This window comes from Crocodylus porosus, unplaced genomic scaffold (assembly GCF_001723895.1).
Source record: "Crocodylus porosus isolate Cpor-Errol unplaced genomic scaffold, CroPor_comp1, whole genome shotgun sequence".
NCBI classification, from domain to species: Eukaryota; Metazoa; Chordata; order Crocodylia; family Crocodylidae; genus Crocodylus; species Crocodylus porosus.
Window position 1 is genome coordinate 102,357,298 of NW_017728947.1, and position 16,769 is coordinate 102,374,066.

The 16,769-nt window shown below is 41.6% G+C and overlaps 1 protein-coding gene across 1 annotated transcript in view; it reads left to right on the plus strand.

Annotated features, from left to right (window-relative positions):
* ADSSL1 (adenylosuccinate synthase like 1) overlaps positions 1–16,769 on the plus strand; it is a gene marked incomplete at its 5' end in the record, with an annotated part of 40,221 nt that overhangs the window by 4,674 nt on the left and 18,778 nt on the right. The window contains one exon of the mRNA XM_019551162.1: positions 15,288–15,390. Coding sequence (XP_019406707.1) covers positions 15,288–15,390 — 103 coding nt within the window. The remainder of the gene's footprint in view (positions 1–15,287; positions 15,391–16,769) is intronic.

Here is a 16,769-nt window from a genome sequence, read left to right on the forward strand (position 1 = left end):
TCCCCAAACTCCTTCCCCGCGGCCTGGCACAGGGCAGAGGTGCCAGCCCCCAGGCAGCTGGTGCGAAGGGACTTTCCCCCACCCACGGCGGCATCTCAAAATGCCACTTGGACAGAAGCCGGTCTGAGTTATAAATAGAAGTAGCTGAGCCTTCACCATGAGGGACATAGGATCCCCGGCGGGCAGGTTGTGCCCCAGCAAGGAGTCTGCCCAGAGCTGACCGTGGCTGGGTGTCGTGGGGGCAGGCGATGCAGGCAGCAGGTGTCAGCTGGCATCCCTGAACGTGAGGCTTGCTGGTGGCCAGACTTCTGCCCTCCTCGCCTGGTGTAGCAGCACTGATCCAGGGCTGGCCCTCTGTAGTCGCATTCAGCCTAGTGGGCATGGCAGGAAGCAAACCCCAGGGCCTGGGTAGGGTTCACTGCCTTTTCTGCTTGGCCCACAATGTATCTTTGTTACAATGCAGGAGAGGATTTATGAACTAGTTTAGTTTAAGGTCCCTAATAAACCCTATGGGTTTCCTTCAGCTAGGCTTCGCTGCAGGTTCTTTTTTGGAGATGGGCAGATTATGTTCCCCTCGGACATCAATGAAGCACCTTGTAAAATACTTTGAAATGAGAAACGGATTGTGGGAAAACAGAGCAAGGAAGTTTAACTTGTTTTCAAGTTGTGATTTGAAGTATTTGTGCAGTCAGGAAGCTTATGGCATCCCTGTGGTTGTGTTTATGTCTGAATTGGTTTGAACACTATAAAGTGAAAGTAGTGTAAAGACTCTGGAAATGTACCTGGGTGCTTGTTTCGTCCCATACAGGCCGAGGTAAATGAAGTACAACGTGACCGTGCGCATAATCTTAATCCATTAAATGTCAAAGCAATACTCATAAAATATTTATGCAGATGTAGATGTTGATCTTTACTGTCTTCTAACTCTTACTGTAACAACACAAGTAAGTTATTCTGCTTTTTATTCGTCTGCATTCATTTCAGTTTAAAAGCTAGATGGAAATGTTTCCGGTTTAAAGAGACATGAGGGCAAGCAATAAAAACTCCAGATATCCTTGAATCTGCTGTGATAACCCCAAGGACATTTCTTAATTAAATATGTTAAGTAAATAAACTTTGTCATGTGAGTTAACTATTAAGAAGGTGGGTAATATATTTTCTGTTGGTATGGTAAGCTGCTGGATCATGAATCACAGAGTGGGGTTTTTCCTTCTGGATGCAAGTTAATGAACATGAATGATTGTGATAAGTCATAGGGCTGGACTTTATATTTCCTTTTATATTTTCACTGTAAACTCTTATTGGTAGGAATTCATACCCTGGTTCTAAAACCATTCTGGGAGAAAACTGAATTTAAAAGCCTCAGTCTGGTTCTAAAGAAACACTTTATAAAAGCCCCAAACCTGCAAATATTTATGCACCTGTTTAACTTTACTACTCTGCAAGTTGTCCCATAGGTTTCAGTGGGAGTCCTCGTGGTAGTAAAGTGTGCATGAATGCCTGGAGTATTCAGGCCTTTAAACACTGGAAAGGAAAAATAAAATGAAAATACTTTTTGCAGTCACTTGCAAAAAGTTAAAATTGAGTAGCTTAACATAAAGCTGGTCTTGTTTTCACGTCTCTTTTTAAAAAATGGCAGTTTATAGAAAAAGTTTAAAAATGCTGTAAATTTAGTTGTAAATTGTAAACCATATTTTGTTTGTTTTTAAAAATATTTTAGATTATTAAATATTGATGTGATTTGAAGAAGTCTAACTCTTTGACTTGGTTTATTTCTGCATTTCTCTCATATTTGACAATAAGTCAGTGAAGTCATTTTTTACTTTGTTTTTCAGCCAGTTTCATGATTAAGGAATGAATCCTGCAAACCGTAAAAAGTGTATATAACCTTACTCATGTTAGCATTCAAAATGGGGCCTGCTACTGTAAGTCAAGTTATGCACACACTTAAGTGGTTGCTAGGTCACAGCCCAAGTTCACAGTTTGCCAATACTTAAGTAAGAATCTTATCAACTTAAATAGCCGGTAGCTTGAGATAATTTTAGTCTCCTCCTCTCTGCTTTCCTTTCCCAAACAAAAAAAACAGGGATTGCATTAACAAATAAAATTTTGGTCCAAACCCAATGTCTCCTTTACCTTACATTGTTAAAAATAGACAAATGTAGTCATGGTTCAAAGCTACCCATTAAAGCAATATTCAGCAGCTATTATTTTTAACTCTAAACTTCCCTTTTTTCTTCCCCAGATAAAGAGAAAAGTTTTTTCATGCTCTTGACTGAAGGAAAATGTTATTTTTTTTAAAACAGTTGGTTTTACTAGAGTTAGATCTATATCACAGTAACACATTTTTCTATGGTTTTATTAAAGCTTTTTTTGATAGAATTTTAAAATGTGGGACCAATTTTGAGTTTCCAGATCCATTTGTTAAAAATATAATTGTAGAGGAAAATTGAAGATATTATCAAAATGTTAACAGGCTTTAGCAACGAAAATCCATGACAACTATATTCTCATGGATATCAGTTGGGAGATAGTGTTCATGATTCAGAAAAAGTTGAAAGGAGAACTAGGGTACAGCAGCAAAACACCCAGGATTATCTTCTCATTCAGTCTTGTTTCCCAGGCCAGCACAATAATTCCACAAGTGTCTGCACAGAAAAATTATATCAATTTTGCAAATCTGATCGTTTTTGTAAAATTAAGTTTCATGGGATTAGAAGAGTCTCAGACTCTTATATGACATTGTTTCTCTCATTCCGGATGCATACTTAGACTAAATGTCCTGTGATTCATCTCCCTTTTATAGCTGAAAGGGCCCAAACCTATAACTTTCAAAATGACACTTCAGTATGAAATACTAGCCCCTTTCTGAAGTCAAAAATGAAACCCCCTTGATTTTAGTGGGGCCAGGTTTTTACCCTTCCTGCCTTGTGAGTTAAACAACATCCTTATGAAGAGGTTAGTTCAGCAATTAGCTTTTATGCTACTGTAACTACAAGAAATGCTTATCCAAATATAACCATAGACAATGTTAAAGGACATATTCAACCTGCTTTCATTAAATTGTCTCCCAGATATGTGAGAAAGTTGGTTTGTATACACACATCCAAACAAGCAAATAGAAGATGTAAATAAGACATTTTATGCAAGTAAGGAAGAGGTATCAGAAAACTTAATTTTTTTGACTGAAGGATTTTTTAGGTGTTTGAGGATTTTGGCTAATAACATATTAAGCAGAAATATGAAAATTCATTGTTTTTAGCCCCTACTATACTGCTTTAAAACTTGATATTTATAATTTGCCAGCAGAGTTGAATAATTCTGCTACTGTACAGTAATAATAGCAAAAAGAAATTTGTAACACTGAAGTTACAAAATTGCTGTTTCTGGAGGACTTCCAAGTGGTCTTAAAGACACCTGATTGATCACATGGTGCTTACTTTTTTTTCTTGTTTTCTCAACTACTAAATTGAATTAAAGGAAGCTAAAAATATATTAAGCGTTTTCCTAATGTTTCTTTTCCATTTAACATATTGTTGTAGTTACCACAGGGGTGTTGTACAATCAAGGCAGGGAAAAATATGTTCTTTGCAATCATAAATGGGAGAGGTGATTTTCATGATCAAAAGTAGGTTGAAGAATAGTTCACGCTTTCTCTTTTTGGCCTTGTCCCTGCTGGAAAAAAAGCTTGAGAACTCCTGCTGTATTGAATAGGATCTGACTTACCAGAATTTTCATTCATCGTGTTTGTGACAAACCATAAAGACATTTCTCTGAGAACTGTCATTTTCTATTTCTCAGGTTCAACACAGAAAATTATGTTTTTTAGTTGCCAGAAGCTGACTCTCTTCCAAAACGTTGGCACTTTAAACTCCCTCACTAAAAAATTAAATCTAAAAAATTTTGCACGACACAAACAATTCCGTCAACATTTTTCCGAAGGGAGAGCATTCCCCCAGAAGCTTAACACACTAGAGAGAACAGATAACAAAGACTCTTTTTGCTGACAAATCCTTTCTGGAGATCCTTTTATAATAGTAATGAAAGAGAATGGATTTTGCAGCAGAGCTTGATTGTATTAGCAAAGTATTGTTCCAGAGACTTTATGCCTTGCCCTCATTTCAGACTGAAAGCAGCAAAAGTGATTCAGCAGTAGTAGCTGATCCAAGAGGGTCATAAGATTGTCATTCAGTCCTTCATTTGAGGCTGCTGTTGGCTTTCTGTCCATGCCAAACACTAGACATGTCAGATCACTGACACATCTAGTTCTAGAAGTCTCAGCAAGAACTCATAAAACATTTCTGAATGATAGTCTAGCAGATAATATTCCCTGTAGGAATATTATGGGAATATGTATTACAGCAATATATACGATTATAGGAATATATGATATTCCCCCTAGGAATTGGCAATAATGATGGGACATCAACTTCTAAGATTATAGATGCAGTAGGAATCAGCCCATTTCCATGAACAGTGGGGAAATTCCTCTTTCATTTACAAAATCCACTATCAGACAGACAGGCTGCATGTTTACTGGATACCCAGTAAAAAATATGAAAAAATTACCAGTATCCAAGTTGCAGTCTTCCATCCAGTTTGCAGTTGTCTCCGTTTTATAATAAAAAGACCGTCAGACTTTAGCAGACAGAGGGATAAAAATCATAGCTGATATTAGTGAGGAAGGTAAACTGGTGGATTTGAAACATAATAGACATCCCATGTATACCTCCTCTTATTTTTAGTTGTGGTCCAGCAGCTCGTGCTCATGTGCACACACAAGGATGTGAAGAATACAGTATGAGGGTAAAAGGTCTAATTTTCTTGGCGCATCAGATATTATCAAGTAAGGTGATGGAAGGCCAAGAAATAAAAATCTATGGGATAGAGTGTGATTAAGATAGAGGAGGGTAAACTAGAGATAAATCTGGTAAGAGGCATGCAGATATCAAGATTAAAGTCAGGAAACTGGAAAATGCCATACAAATGTACTTCCCCGAGGTTTTATCAAAACTCCGACAATGAACGCAACAGGTGTTAGAAACACCCTGTACTCTCAAATGTTCACATATATGCTGTAGGCAAGCAATCAAAGGAAAGAACTGAACTTGGCATAGCCAGGCCACATCTCCTGTGGCACAAATCTCGGGAAAGAACTTTCCTCACTGTGCAGCTGGTAAAGCAGGGAAAGGAGGCTCAACCTCCAGTAAATGACTTTGGCTAGGCCATCACACTATCCTCCTGATGTAGAGCTACTGGGATTGCTGGCAGCTGGGATTGAATGAGATCAGCCTTCCAGCATAGTGAATAGGAATGCCTGGAGCCCTAAGTTACCTTTGTGTAACAGTGCACACCAGTGGTTACTGGTCTAGCAAATTCTCCTCTAGGTGAGGATCTAACCTTTGGTATCTAGTACAGTTTTTTCCTGTATAGAGGGGGGAAATATATAGCTCTATTGATATAAATGGGATTAATCCTACAATCATTCTACACATAAGGCTATCACTAATGTTTTAGGGGTCTTGAATGCTTAATGACTGCAGAACTGTGCTCTTTTTTCTCTATTCTTTGTTTATTCTGCTTTTGTGAGTGTATGGATGTTTATCCTGCTTTGCATAATCAACTGAAATAGGCTGACTAAACCCAAGTAGTCCTTTTTTTAAAATTTTTACTACTAAAGCACATCAGGGAGGAAGGACCGTCTATTTGTTTTTGTTTCTGCACCTTATAAAAGTTTAATTATAGCTCTTGTGGCAATTTTGACATTGGGGATGGTCCTACCCAAGTTTTATTTTAATTTCAGTTGTAAATATTTGTAGGATGCATCATATCATTATAGAAGTTAGCACAACATGGGGCCACAACATGGGCTATTTTAAACCTAGGCCTCTCCTTTGGGCATCAGTGAGATCATCTGAGGACCACCAGGAGTATATATACTGTACAAGAAGGTCAAGTCTAAACTTACCAAATCCCCATAAGAAAGCAAGCTTAATTTTTCCATGTCCTTTAAAAAAATCTGTTCAGTTTATTATCCTATATCAACTTGAGAAGAAAACAGCTGAAAATTTAGCTTGAGTGCCATCTGTTTTGTTCCATTCCTTGTATAACTGGCTAGCTATCACTTAACTTGTTTACAGAGAGAAGAAAAGTAATGTTCACATCCTTGGGTCATGTTACTTCCCACAGGGACAGTAGTGCACTTCTGCAAGAAAGCTGACCTTCTTAGGCTGTTTCTATTTAACTTCCTCTGTTCTAGGAGGCTACTAATTTTCACTAGAATGCCTCTTTGTCCTGTTTCAACGGGACAAAGGAAACTTTGCATCAGTTGCTTTTTTGGATCTGCTTGTGCAGTCCAATTACATGTTGTTGTTGTTGTTGTTGCTTTCATGGGGATTTTTGTTTTGTCATTTTCTTTTTTTTAATGTAGTTTAACAAAATTTTGCTTTAGCTTAGCTCCAGAATAGCCCAGGAGGCTAAGAGCACTGTGTCTTTTTCACTTGTTAAAATTATGGATGGGTCACAGCAACAATGTTCAGCTCCAAATTTTCCTGAAGTCTAGGAATGTTTAAATCCCAGGCTTCTGTCTGAGCTTATCTCTGTTCACAACTATTTAACCCTGTCATTTTGAATTATATCATGCAGAACTGCATTTAGGATATTTACTGTATAAATGTTTTGCATGTTTCTTTTAAAGGTTAGAAGAGTTGTTCACTTTCCACCACGAGTGTGTGTTTATAACCCTACTAATTATTAGGATTATTAGGATTTAGAACAACCTTTTTCATGGGAAGCAAGTTTCTGAAAAGAACAAAAATGTATACGGGAGGATAGGAACTAGTGGGTTTTATTTGCTAGTATTGGGGAAATGAACTGAGGAAAAGGGAAGTAATGAATAAAGAGAAACAAGTGAACAGGAATGGACTAACACTGATAAGGGTCTTATGATCTGAAATGGTCATATGGCTGGTAATGACAATAGAATAATCTGTTTGAGCAACTTGCACACAGAAATGTTGCTCTTATCAGAAAGCCTGCTTTTAAATATAAGTCAAGTCAGCTAAACATGCTTGTGCTCGTACATAATGATAAAGGAACACAATTGAAAGTGGTAGACTTTAATCTTATAGGCCAGTTATTTGCATTGCCAGTCCTACTTGAAATTAAGAGTATGAACATTTCCTGGCAGTTCCATGCCTGGATGTCATTTTTACTCTACTTTTAGTTTACACAGGGCACATTTACATGAGACATTTACTGCAGAGCTGACTAATTAGCTCTGTAGCAAAGTTTCAGTGTCTACATATGCACCCTTATTAGGGCATAGTAAACTAATAAACACTGCCATAGGATGCTACTTGTAAACAGTCTACTGCAGTGCATGTGTAGACACTGCCAGGGCTGGCTGGGGCATGAGGGTGCTTCAGTGTGGGGGCTGCCTGCCAGCTAGCCCCACGCTGAAGTAACCTCGTGCTCCAGCCAGCCCCTCCACAACATACTGAGCTGGGTCAGAGCAGCCCCAGGCTGGCAGGCTGACCCCCAAGTCTCCTTCCAGCTAGCACTGCTCCAGTCCAGCTCAGTGTACTACAGTCTTGGGGGCACATGCAAACTGCCCCGGACTTTACTGCTTTACATTAATAGCATGTGTAGACATGCCCACAGAGATCCAAATGTCAAGCACAGCAGTTAAAGACATATAGTTACTGGCACAGTAGGTGCATCTACACATGAAATTAATGTGAAGCAATAGACTCTGGAGCAGTTTGAGCTGGAATACACTACTCCCAGGTGCAGCATCTACACATGTGGTTGGGGCACCAGCAATTTGATCGGGGGTGGCAGGTCCTAGCTGGCAGGGGGCACAGAGATCAGCCTCGGGCTCTGGGTGGCAGAGAGGCTGACTGGGGCATAAGGATGCTGAAAGTGCAGAGCAATGTGGCTAGGTGGCAGGTAGGAGTCTGACCCCCAGCTGGCTGGGGTGATCGGGTGCAATTTACATCTGTAATCAACATCTGTGTGTTCAATCACAATATATTACCCTGGTGTAGGACAGTACTGTCTCCAACAGTACTATCTTATGCCAGCATAAATTAGTTTACTGCAACCTAATACTGTCACATGTGTAGACTTTGACACTTTACTCTCCAGCCAATTAGTCTACTCCACAGCAAAGTGCATGTGTAGACATTGCCAGTAGGCGCAACTACGTGTGCCATTAGGGGGCAACAGTTTATTGTGCCTGTGAAGCTCCTAGGTGCACGGTTTACACATGCATGCCAAGACCTCATCACATTTAGCTGGATTGCAGGAGGCCCAGCTGGCAGGGGGGGTTAGGGGGCTAGCTTGGCAGCCCGGGGATTCTCCAGCCAGGCTCAATGTGCTGCAGTGTGCTCAATGTGCTGCAAAAGGGCATGGGGGTGCTTCAGCAAAAAAACTCTGGAGCAGGGTAGGACTTGTATTTACTAGTTTACTATTTGCTATTTCTTAGATTTGTGTGCCCTAATAGGGGTGCACATGTAGACACTGAGACATTTACTATGCAGTTTATTAATCAACTGTGCAGTAAATGTCTCTTGTAGACACACACACTGTGTAGGATTCTGAGTCCATACACCAATAACTGGGTTACATTTGTCCATCTGTCCAGCAAGTGATGCCTGACCAACCTGATTTTCTTTTATAGGGTGACAGGCTGTGTGGGTGAGGGAAGAGCAGAGGATATGATATACCTTAACTTTAGCAAGGCTTTTGGGATGGTCTCCCATGATATTCTCAATAACAAGCTAAGGAAGGACAGACTAGATGAAAGTACTGTAAGGTGGATGCATAACTGGTTCGTGCTCAATGAGTTAATGTCTCAATATCTAGTTAGGAGGAGGTATCAAGTGGGGTTCCCAGGGGTCTTTCAACAACTTCATTAACGATTTGGATTCATAGATTTCATAGATGTTAGGGCTGGAAGGAACCTCAAAGATCATAGAGTCCAGCCCCCTCCCCTAGGGGCAGGAAGTCAGCTGGGGTCAAAGGATCCCAGCAAGATAAATGTCCAAATGTCTCTTAAAGGAGTCCAGAGTAGGTGCTTGCACCATCTCTGAGAACAGTCTGTTCCAGGCCTCGGGGGCTTGGACAGTAAAGAAATTCTTCCTTATATCCAGCCTGAAATGGTCTTGCAGGAGCTTGTGACTGTTTGACCTTGTTATCCCTCGGGGTGCTTTCCCCCCAGATCCTGATGTACACCCCTTATATACATATAGGCAGCCACCAGGTCTCCCCTGAGCCTGCACTTTTCCAGGGTCTGGTGAAAAACTGGTGGGGTCTGGTGAAAAACTGAAGAGTCCCATGGCTCTCAGCCTCCCATCATAAGGCCTGTTCTCCTGCCCTTTGATCATGCACGCGGCTCTCCTCTGCACCCTCTCAAGCTTCTCCACATCCTTTTTAAATTGTGGAGCCCAGAACTGGATACAGTACTCCAGCTGCGGCCTTACCAAGGCCAAGTACAGCGGGAGGATGACATCCTGGGATTTGCTTGAGAAGCATCTATGGATGCAAGCCAGAGTTTTGCTTGCTTTACCAGCTGTGACATTGCATTAGTGGCTCATATTCCTCTTGTGGTCAGTCATGACCCCCAAGTCCCTTTTGGCCATGGTGCTAGCAAGCAGAGCACCGCCAAGCCTGTAAGTGTGCTGCGGGTTTTTCTTCCCAAGGTGGAGTACCTTGCATTTTTCGGTGCTGAACGCCATCAGGTTTTCGTCTGCCCATTTTCTGAGCCTGTCTAGGTTGGCCTGGATCACCATACTGTCTTCAGGTGTGGACGCTTTACCTCAAAGTTTGGTGTCATCAGCAAACTTGGCCAGTCCACTTCTGATACCAATGTCCACATCATTGATAAAGATGTTAAAGAGTATAGGCCCAAGGATGGAGCCTTGGGGGACACCACTGGTCACCGTGCACCATGATGATTTACTTCTGTTGACTACCACTCTCTGGGTCTGACCTCAGAGCCAATTCCACAGCCATCAGACTGTGATGTAGCCGAGGCTGCAGTTGGTCAATTTTTCCATAAGGAGAACATGGGATACCAGATCAAAGGCTTTTTCAAAATCAAGATATATGACATCGATCTCTTCTCCCTAGTCCAGGTGATATGTCACCTGGTCATAGAAGGAGATGAGATTGGTCAGGCAAGACCTACCTGCAACAAACCCATGGTGGCTATCCTTCAGGATGTTGCCATCAGCTAGTTTGTCAAGAATGGTCTCTTTGATAATTTCTTCCAAGATCTTCCCTGGGATAGAGGTCAGGCTTATAGGCCTGTAGTTCCCTGGATCTACTTTCCTTCCTTTCTTGAAGATCGGCACCACATTGGCCTTCTTCCAGTCTTCGGGCACTTCACCAGACTGCTACAAGTTCTCAAACCTCCGTGCCAGTGACTGAGCTATGTTGCCTGCCTGTTCCTTAAGTACCCTGGGGTGTAAACTGCCTGGGACAGCTGACTTGAATTTATCCAGCCTCTCAAGGTGGTCTACATTGATGAAGGGTAACAATTCTCCCTTACCCTGGCTGTCCCGTACCGTATTGAGCAAGGCCGTCCGTGGGGTCTGGTGAAAAACTGATGCAAAATACCCATTAAGCAGGTTGGCTTTTTCCTGGGCGTCGGTTGACAGTTGTCCCATAAAGTGGGACTGGGTGCATGCTTAGCAAATTGGATGGAGTTGGAGACACTCTGGATGGTAGGGCTGGGATCTACAATGTCTTGGATAAACTGGAGAAATGGTCCACAACCAATTAGATGAAATTCAACAAAGACTAGTGTAAAATCCTGCTTGCTTCCCCTTGCCTCCAGCAGCAGCTTCTCCTCCTGCTTCTGCTGCACCGCTCCAGGCAGGGAGGAAGCTTCAGCCAGGCGGCTCCTGCCCCAGTGCACAGGGTTACTCCAGCTCCTGGCTGCCTTCCACCCACTCGGCAGCCTGTGTGGGCTAGAGTGCAGTGTAGGCTGCCCCAGGCGGAGCTGAGCCCCAGGCAGAGCACTGTGGGGGCAGCCAAGGGCTAGGTCCAGTCAATTGGTGGGTGCCCCGCACAAGCTGGATCCAGTCAGGTCAGATCTGGCCCTCAGGCTCGATTTTGCCCACCTCTGGGTTAGACAGACACTTGGCTGGGATAGTTTAGTCAGGGTTGATCCTGCCTTGAGTTGGGGACTGGGCTAGACAACCTCATGAGGTCCCTTCCAGCTCTACTTTCCTATGATCCCATATTTTTAATCACTGACAGAGTGCCACATTCTGCACTCATATGCATTAGTGTAAATCAGGAGAAACTCCAGTGGAAATCACTGCCTCACCCATAAATCACATCCCTTTTTGTGCTTTTGGTGCAGACATCAAGAAATAGGCCACTTGAAGTTTGGTACCTGAGACCCCAAAACTGGAAAACTGAAGGCTTTTTAAAATGAAATGTGTTGTTGAAAAGAAGCTGGGATGCTTATGAGGTAACCAAGAAAATATTTCCGTAGTGTCCTTTGTAACCTTGCTGCCCTGATGAGGGTTACTTGATAAATACATTGAAGACCTAAATAAAGAGCCTTCTGTATAAGCTAATGCTCACATCTCTTAAACAAAAGGAAACCATACTCAGTGTCTCTTGCACTCACCAAAATACAGTCCCATGGACTTCCAGTTGCTTTAAAATACGAAGCTTACTTAATACACCTTCTCTTTGAATGTACATTCATTATGTTTTCCAGTCTCAGATACGATATGTGCCCCCTTAAACTTGGACCACGTTGCTGAAAGGAACCAGGACACAGACTAGGGCTGTCCAACTGGTGGCCTGTGGGCTGCAGCCCACGAGGGGTTGAATAGCAGGCCCTGGGCTCCTGCCCAACTGCTCCCACCCTTGCTTCTGCTGCAATAGGCTCCCCCTCCATCCTCTCCTTTCACTTCCTACCCCCACCCGATGGAGCAGGGCAGTGCAACGCTATGTGGAACCAACGGGGAGCCTGGGGTGTGTGGTGCAGTGGGGGTTGGGTAGGATCACAAGTACACAGTGCAAGTGTTGTGCCTGTGTAGCGTAGCTGGAGAGGGTCATGGGTGTGCAGTGCAATGGGGCGGTGGTCACAAGTTTGCAGTGCAGTGATGAGGGAGAGACATCTGTGGGGCATGTGACCCAGAGGGCTGTGGTGGCTCCCACTGTTGTGGTCCATGGGACATGTGGCTCCCAGGCATTTGGAAGTTGGACAGCCCTGACTTAGACAAAAGGAAGTGTGATTTAAAAGAAAACCACAGGACTGCAGAAAAGTTAAATAGAACAGCTGGGCTGGAATATATTGAAACAACAATTAATGTAAACTCACATTCTGTTCCACATAAAATAAAGCCTGTAGAAATGAAAAGTATTGTCAACTGTTGAGATTTTTATCACATCCGTCATATTTGATGATTTTACTAAAAGCACAACTTCTAGAGCTATGTTACTTGGATATGTGAGCTTTCATTTAAAAAAAATATTTTAAAAAGAAAGGCTATCATGTTTGTTGGAAAAAGCTTCAAAATGTAACCCAACTGCACCCCAGTGCTTCAAATGCCAGAAGGCAAATAAAATAGTACAATTTCATTATTTTTTTTATACTACGTGATATTTTTAAAAATATTTTTGGGATTTTGGGGCCTGATTAATAATATTTCAGTGACTGAAGATAGCAGTAATATTGAGTACCCAATTATAACCTTGTTAACATAGCTATATCATTGCCCAATCCTGACAGATAGCAAAGGTCCTGTAGCACCCTTGAGCAATTCCTTTCAGTCAGCCCAAGTGTGGAGTTGATTGACTTGGGCCAGAGCTGTGTCCAGACTTTCCTAACAGTATGTGGAACTACTCAGATCACAGAGAAAATTGAAAATGGAGTCAAGTGAGAAATCCTGTAGACCACCATGAAAAATGAATATGCCATGTTTAGTAAATGGAGAGAATTTTAACATTAAAGTCAGATTGATGGACATTAACATTTAACATTAATGTCTCCTGTGTGGATTATGTATTCTTAGTGGCATCATCTTCTAGTATCACTTACTGGCCTTGCCTGGGTTTGTGTCTTTCTAAGGGATGGATGGCACTGTTTTCAAATACACTCAAGTGATTTAGGTTCCGAAGTCTTATATTCAAAAGTTATTTAAGTTAGGTTTTGAGAGGTGTTTAAGTGCCTAAAGATGTCAATAGGTGCCAAGGAGGATTTGAAAATCACACTTGGTTGCAGCTACGCATGTTTTGCTGCGGAGTTCGCTAATTAGCTCTTCAGTGAAGCGTTGCAGTTACATGTATGCCAGAATTAGGGTGCAGTAAATTAATTAACTCTTCTTTAGGATAGTACCATCTGGGACAAGTACTATCCTATGGCAGAGTAAGAGTCAAAAAAACCCCATGTGAAAAAAGCAGGGTGGCACAGATGGAGGCAGTGTGTGCTGCCTGAAACTGGAGCCTGGCCAGCCAGAGCGATGCTCCAGCTTCCCGCTAGGCTCCCAGCTGCAGAAGTCACATGGCTGCAGCTTCCCCAGCACCCAGGACCCCAGGTAAGGCTTCTGCAGCTTCTCCTACCCCACCCGAGGTAACCTACCACATGCTAGAGGGTGCATGGCACAGGCGTTCCCTGGGGACAATGAGCAGCGGCATGCTTGTCTGGATGCAGCCACTGTGTGCTAATTTGTATTTTTTAAGTATCTAAAGTACCTTTAGGTTAGGTTTATACACCTCAAGACAGAACCACATGTACACATGCCACTGCCATGCTAAAACATGTTGCATCCTCTCCACACGTGCTAGTTCCCACACTGGAGGTAATATAGCCACGTTACTGTGGCACTGTTCATATACCAATAAACTCTCTCAGAGCTTATTGGCATCTCATCAGTGTAACACATCTCTACTGCTAGTTTGGGAGCAAACGCAAGCAGAACAGGCACCGTGCGTCTTCTTTGTACTGTACAGACATATCCTAAATACTGAAAAATCTTTCTCTTAAAAATCTTACTCTGTTACAGTGAAACATAAGCTTCTAGCTGCTAAAGTCATGTTAAATATGAGATTTAAGCTATCCAGTTTTGACATTTCTGAATATTGTTATAAGCAACTTCACTGATAGTTAAGGCCTTGATCTGCTCTAGGTACCTGACTTAGTTTGGGGGTGTACTTGGTAGCCGTGTTGGTCTGAGACAAAAAGACATACAAAAAATAGAACTCTTGGTTCCAAAATGATATCTTTTATTAGACTAATTGGAAAATGGCAAAAAACTTGTTCTTTTCTTCAAGCTTTCAGGATCAAAATCTCTTTATCAGGCTCTGAGAAAAATGTAGATGGTACAAGATGGTAAAAAGTCCCCATATGTAGGAAATAAACTTCATTTTTGTACAGAGGGAGCTAAAGATGGAAGGCTGTCCCTCTGGGTCCATGAGAGTGTCTTTGTGAGCTGTGTTGAGTCGCTCTTTGATGTGTTGATCGGCTAGAATTCCTTCCCTGGAGGTGTCCCGAAAGCTTGCAGTAAGGGACAATTTTCTTGCCATTTTCCAGTTGGTCTAATAAAAGGTACCATTTTGGAACCAATAGTTCTAGTTTTTTGTATGTCTTTTTGTCTCAGACCAACACAGCTACCAAGTACACCCCTGAAACATGGAAGATGCTGAATCTTAGCCGATTTTGGATTTTAAACCTTGTCGCAGAACAACAAGGAAGTTTGTTTTTTTTTACCTCCCTGCCTGCTATCTGACACCTCCAGGGAAGTAATTCTACCTGATTTACACATCAAAGAGCTACTCAACACAGCTCACAAAGACACTCTCATGGACCCAGAGGGACAGCCTTCCATCTTCAGTTCCCTCTGTGCAAAAATGAAGTTTATTTCCTACCTATGGGGACTTTTTACCATCTTGTGCCATCTACACTTTTCCCAGAGCCTAACGAAGGGACTTGGATCCTGAAAGCTTGCAGAAAAGGATAATTTTCTTGCCATTTTCCAGTTGGTCTAATAAAAGTTATCATTTTGGAACCAAGAGTTCTTGTTTTTTGTATGACTTAGTATGAACATTTTAACATCTATCAATCACTAAAAAAAAAAAAGCATTCATACTTCTAATATGTAAAAATTAATAGAATCCATATAAGCAATAGAGCTGGAAATGCTGCTGCCTGGACCAAGACACAAAAGCAGGGGAAAAAAATCAAACTACCAAATCTTTTTGCTTATAATAGGGAGACACTGCAATGGCCCTGATCATTTGTCTATGTTTCTCTCTTTCAGGGTGGAAATAATGCAGGCCATACTGTGGTTGTTGATGGGAAGGAATATGATTTTCACCTCTTTCCTAGTGGCATAATTAATCCAAAGGCAATTTCTTTCATTGGTAAGATACTTTTGAACATGTCCAGACATTAATATTGGGTAATCATAATCATAGTTTGATAAAGCAAGCAGAAAATAAAAGATTATGAAGTTCATTTGCCACCTTTCAAATCATCAGTTATTCCACAATCACTGGGCATATCTGTACCATTAACTTACTATGCCAAGCAGCATCCTGCTGAAACATAATACATAGCTCCACACGTATTACCTCCCATATCAAAAGTAACGCAAAATCCTGTACTTGGGATGGAACAATAGCATGCATCTTAGTGTAGGCATCTTAGCATATAGATCCAGCGGCCTAAACTGCAGGCTCTTGACTGAGCTATTTAGCCTCCCCCAGCATTGTATGAAAACTGCTACCCTACTGATTTAGCAGAGAGTGCATGTATGCCAGAGTGATGTCTGGAGCATGGCACTGCCTAGCCCTGTATGGTATCCCAGTAGGGATGTGCCCAATATCATTTTAAAGAGAATTGAAGTAGTGAAAGCATGAATTCTCCCTGTCAGTCTCTTTGCTGTTCTTTACTGTGTTTAAGGATACAAGTTTAACTAGCGCCTCTATTTAAATATTCAAATGTTGTACATACATGTGCCCACACTTTGCAGATGCAAATGCTTTGATGTATGCTAGATGATCCTGTTGCTTTTCTGCAGCCCTTTTCTCCCCTGCATCCAGAAATAGGTACCAAGAAAGGGCTCTGCCTGAAAGCATTTCTAGACTCTCTTGCCACCTATGCTTCTTGAGATGTGAGCTTTTCTGAGTTGATGTCACGTGACAATGTGATGTTATTTGTATCACAACTTCACAATGAAAAGTACCATCACAACCTATTTTGCATTGGGCCTCCTGATTTTTCTGCCTGTAATGTAAAATGCGTGTATCTAACCTCATTTCATACAAAATAGCTGTCCCTTGCATGACCTGCACCTTATCCTCAGTTTTTCAATAGGGGATTTACTGTAACTCAGCTAATCTAATACGTTAGTAACAAAATAGAACCCCATGACCAGATTTAAAAAAGAGAATTCAGGAGCCTATCAGGATTTGATAAACCTGACTTTACACATCCTAACTGCTTGTTTTACATGAACAAACTGTTTTCTGGGCCTAATTTATGAATCGTATCTTGAATCTGTAGCCTAGCAGCTGAACCAGTGTTAAAACTGCAGTCTGCAAATGGCCTTAAATTATCACTCCCTTTAGCAGGACAGATTTATAGGGAGCACATAAGAAATTACAAATATAATTAATCACTTCAAAAAGAATAGATTTTAAAATATTGTGCATATGTAAGGTCCATCTTAGGTGTTGTGATTTCATAATGTTTACTAAATAAAATAGTTTCATAGTTTCTAGGGTCGGAAGGGACCTGA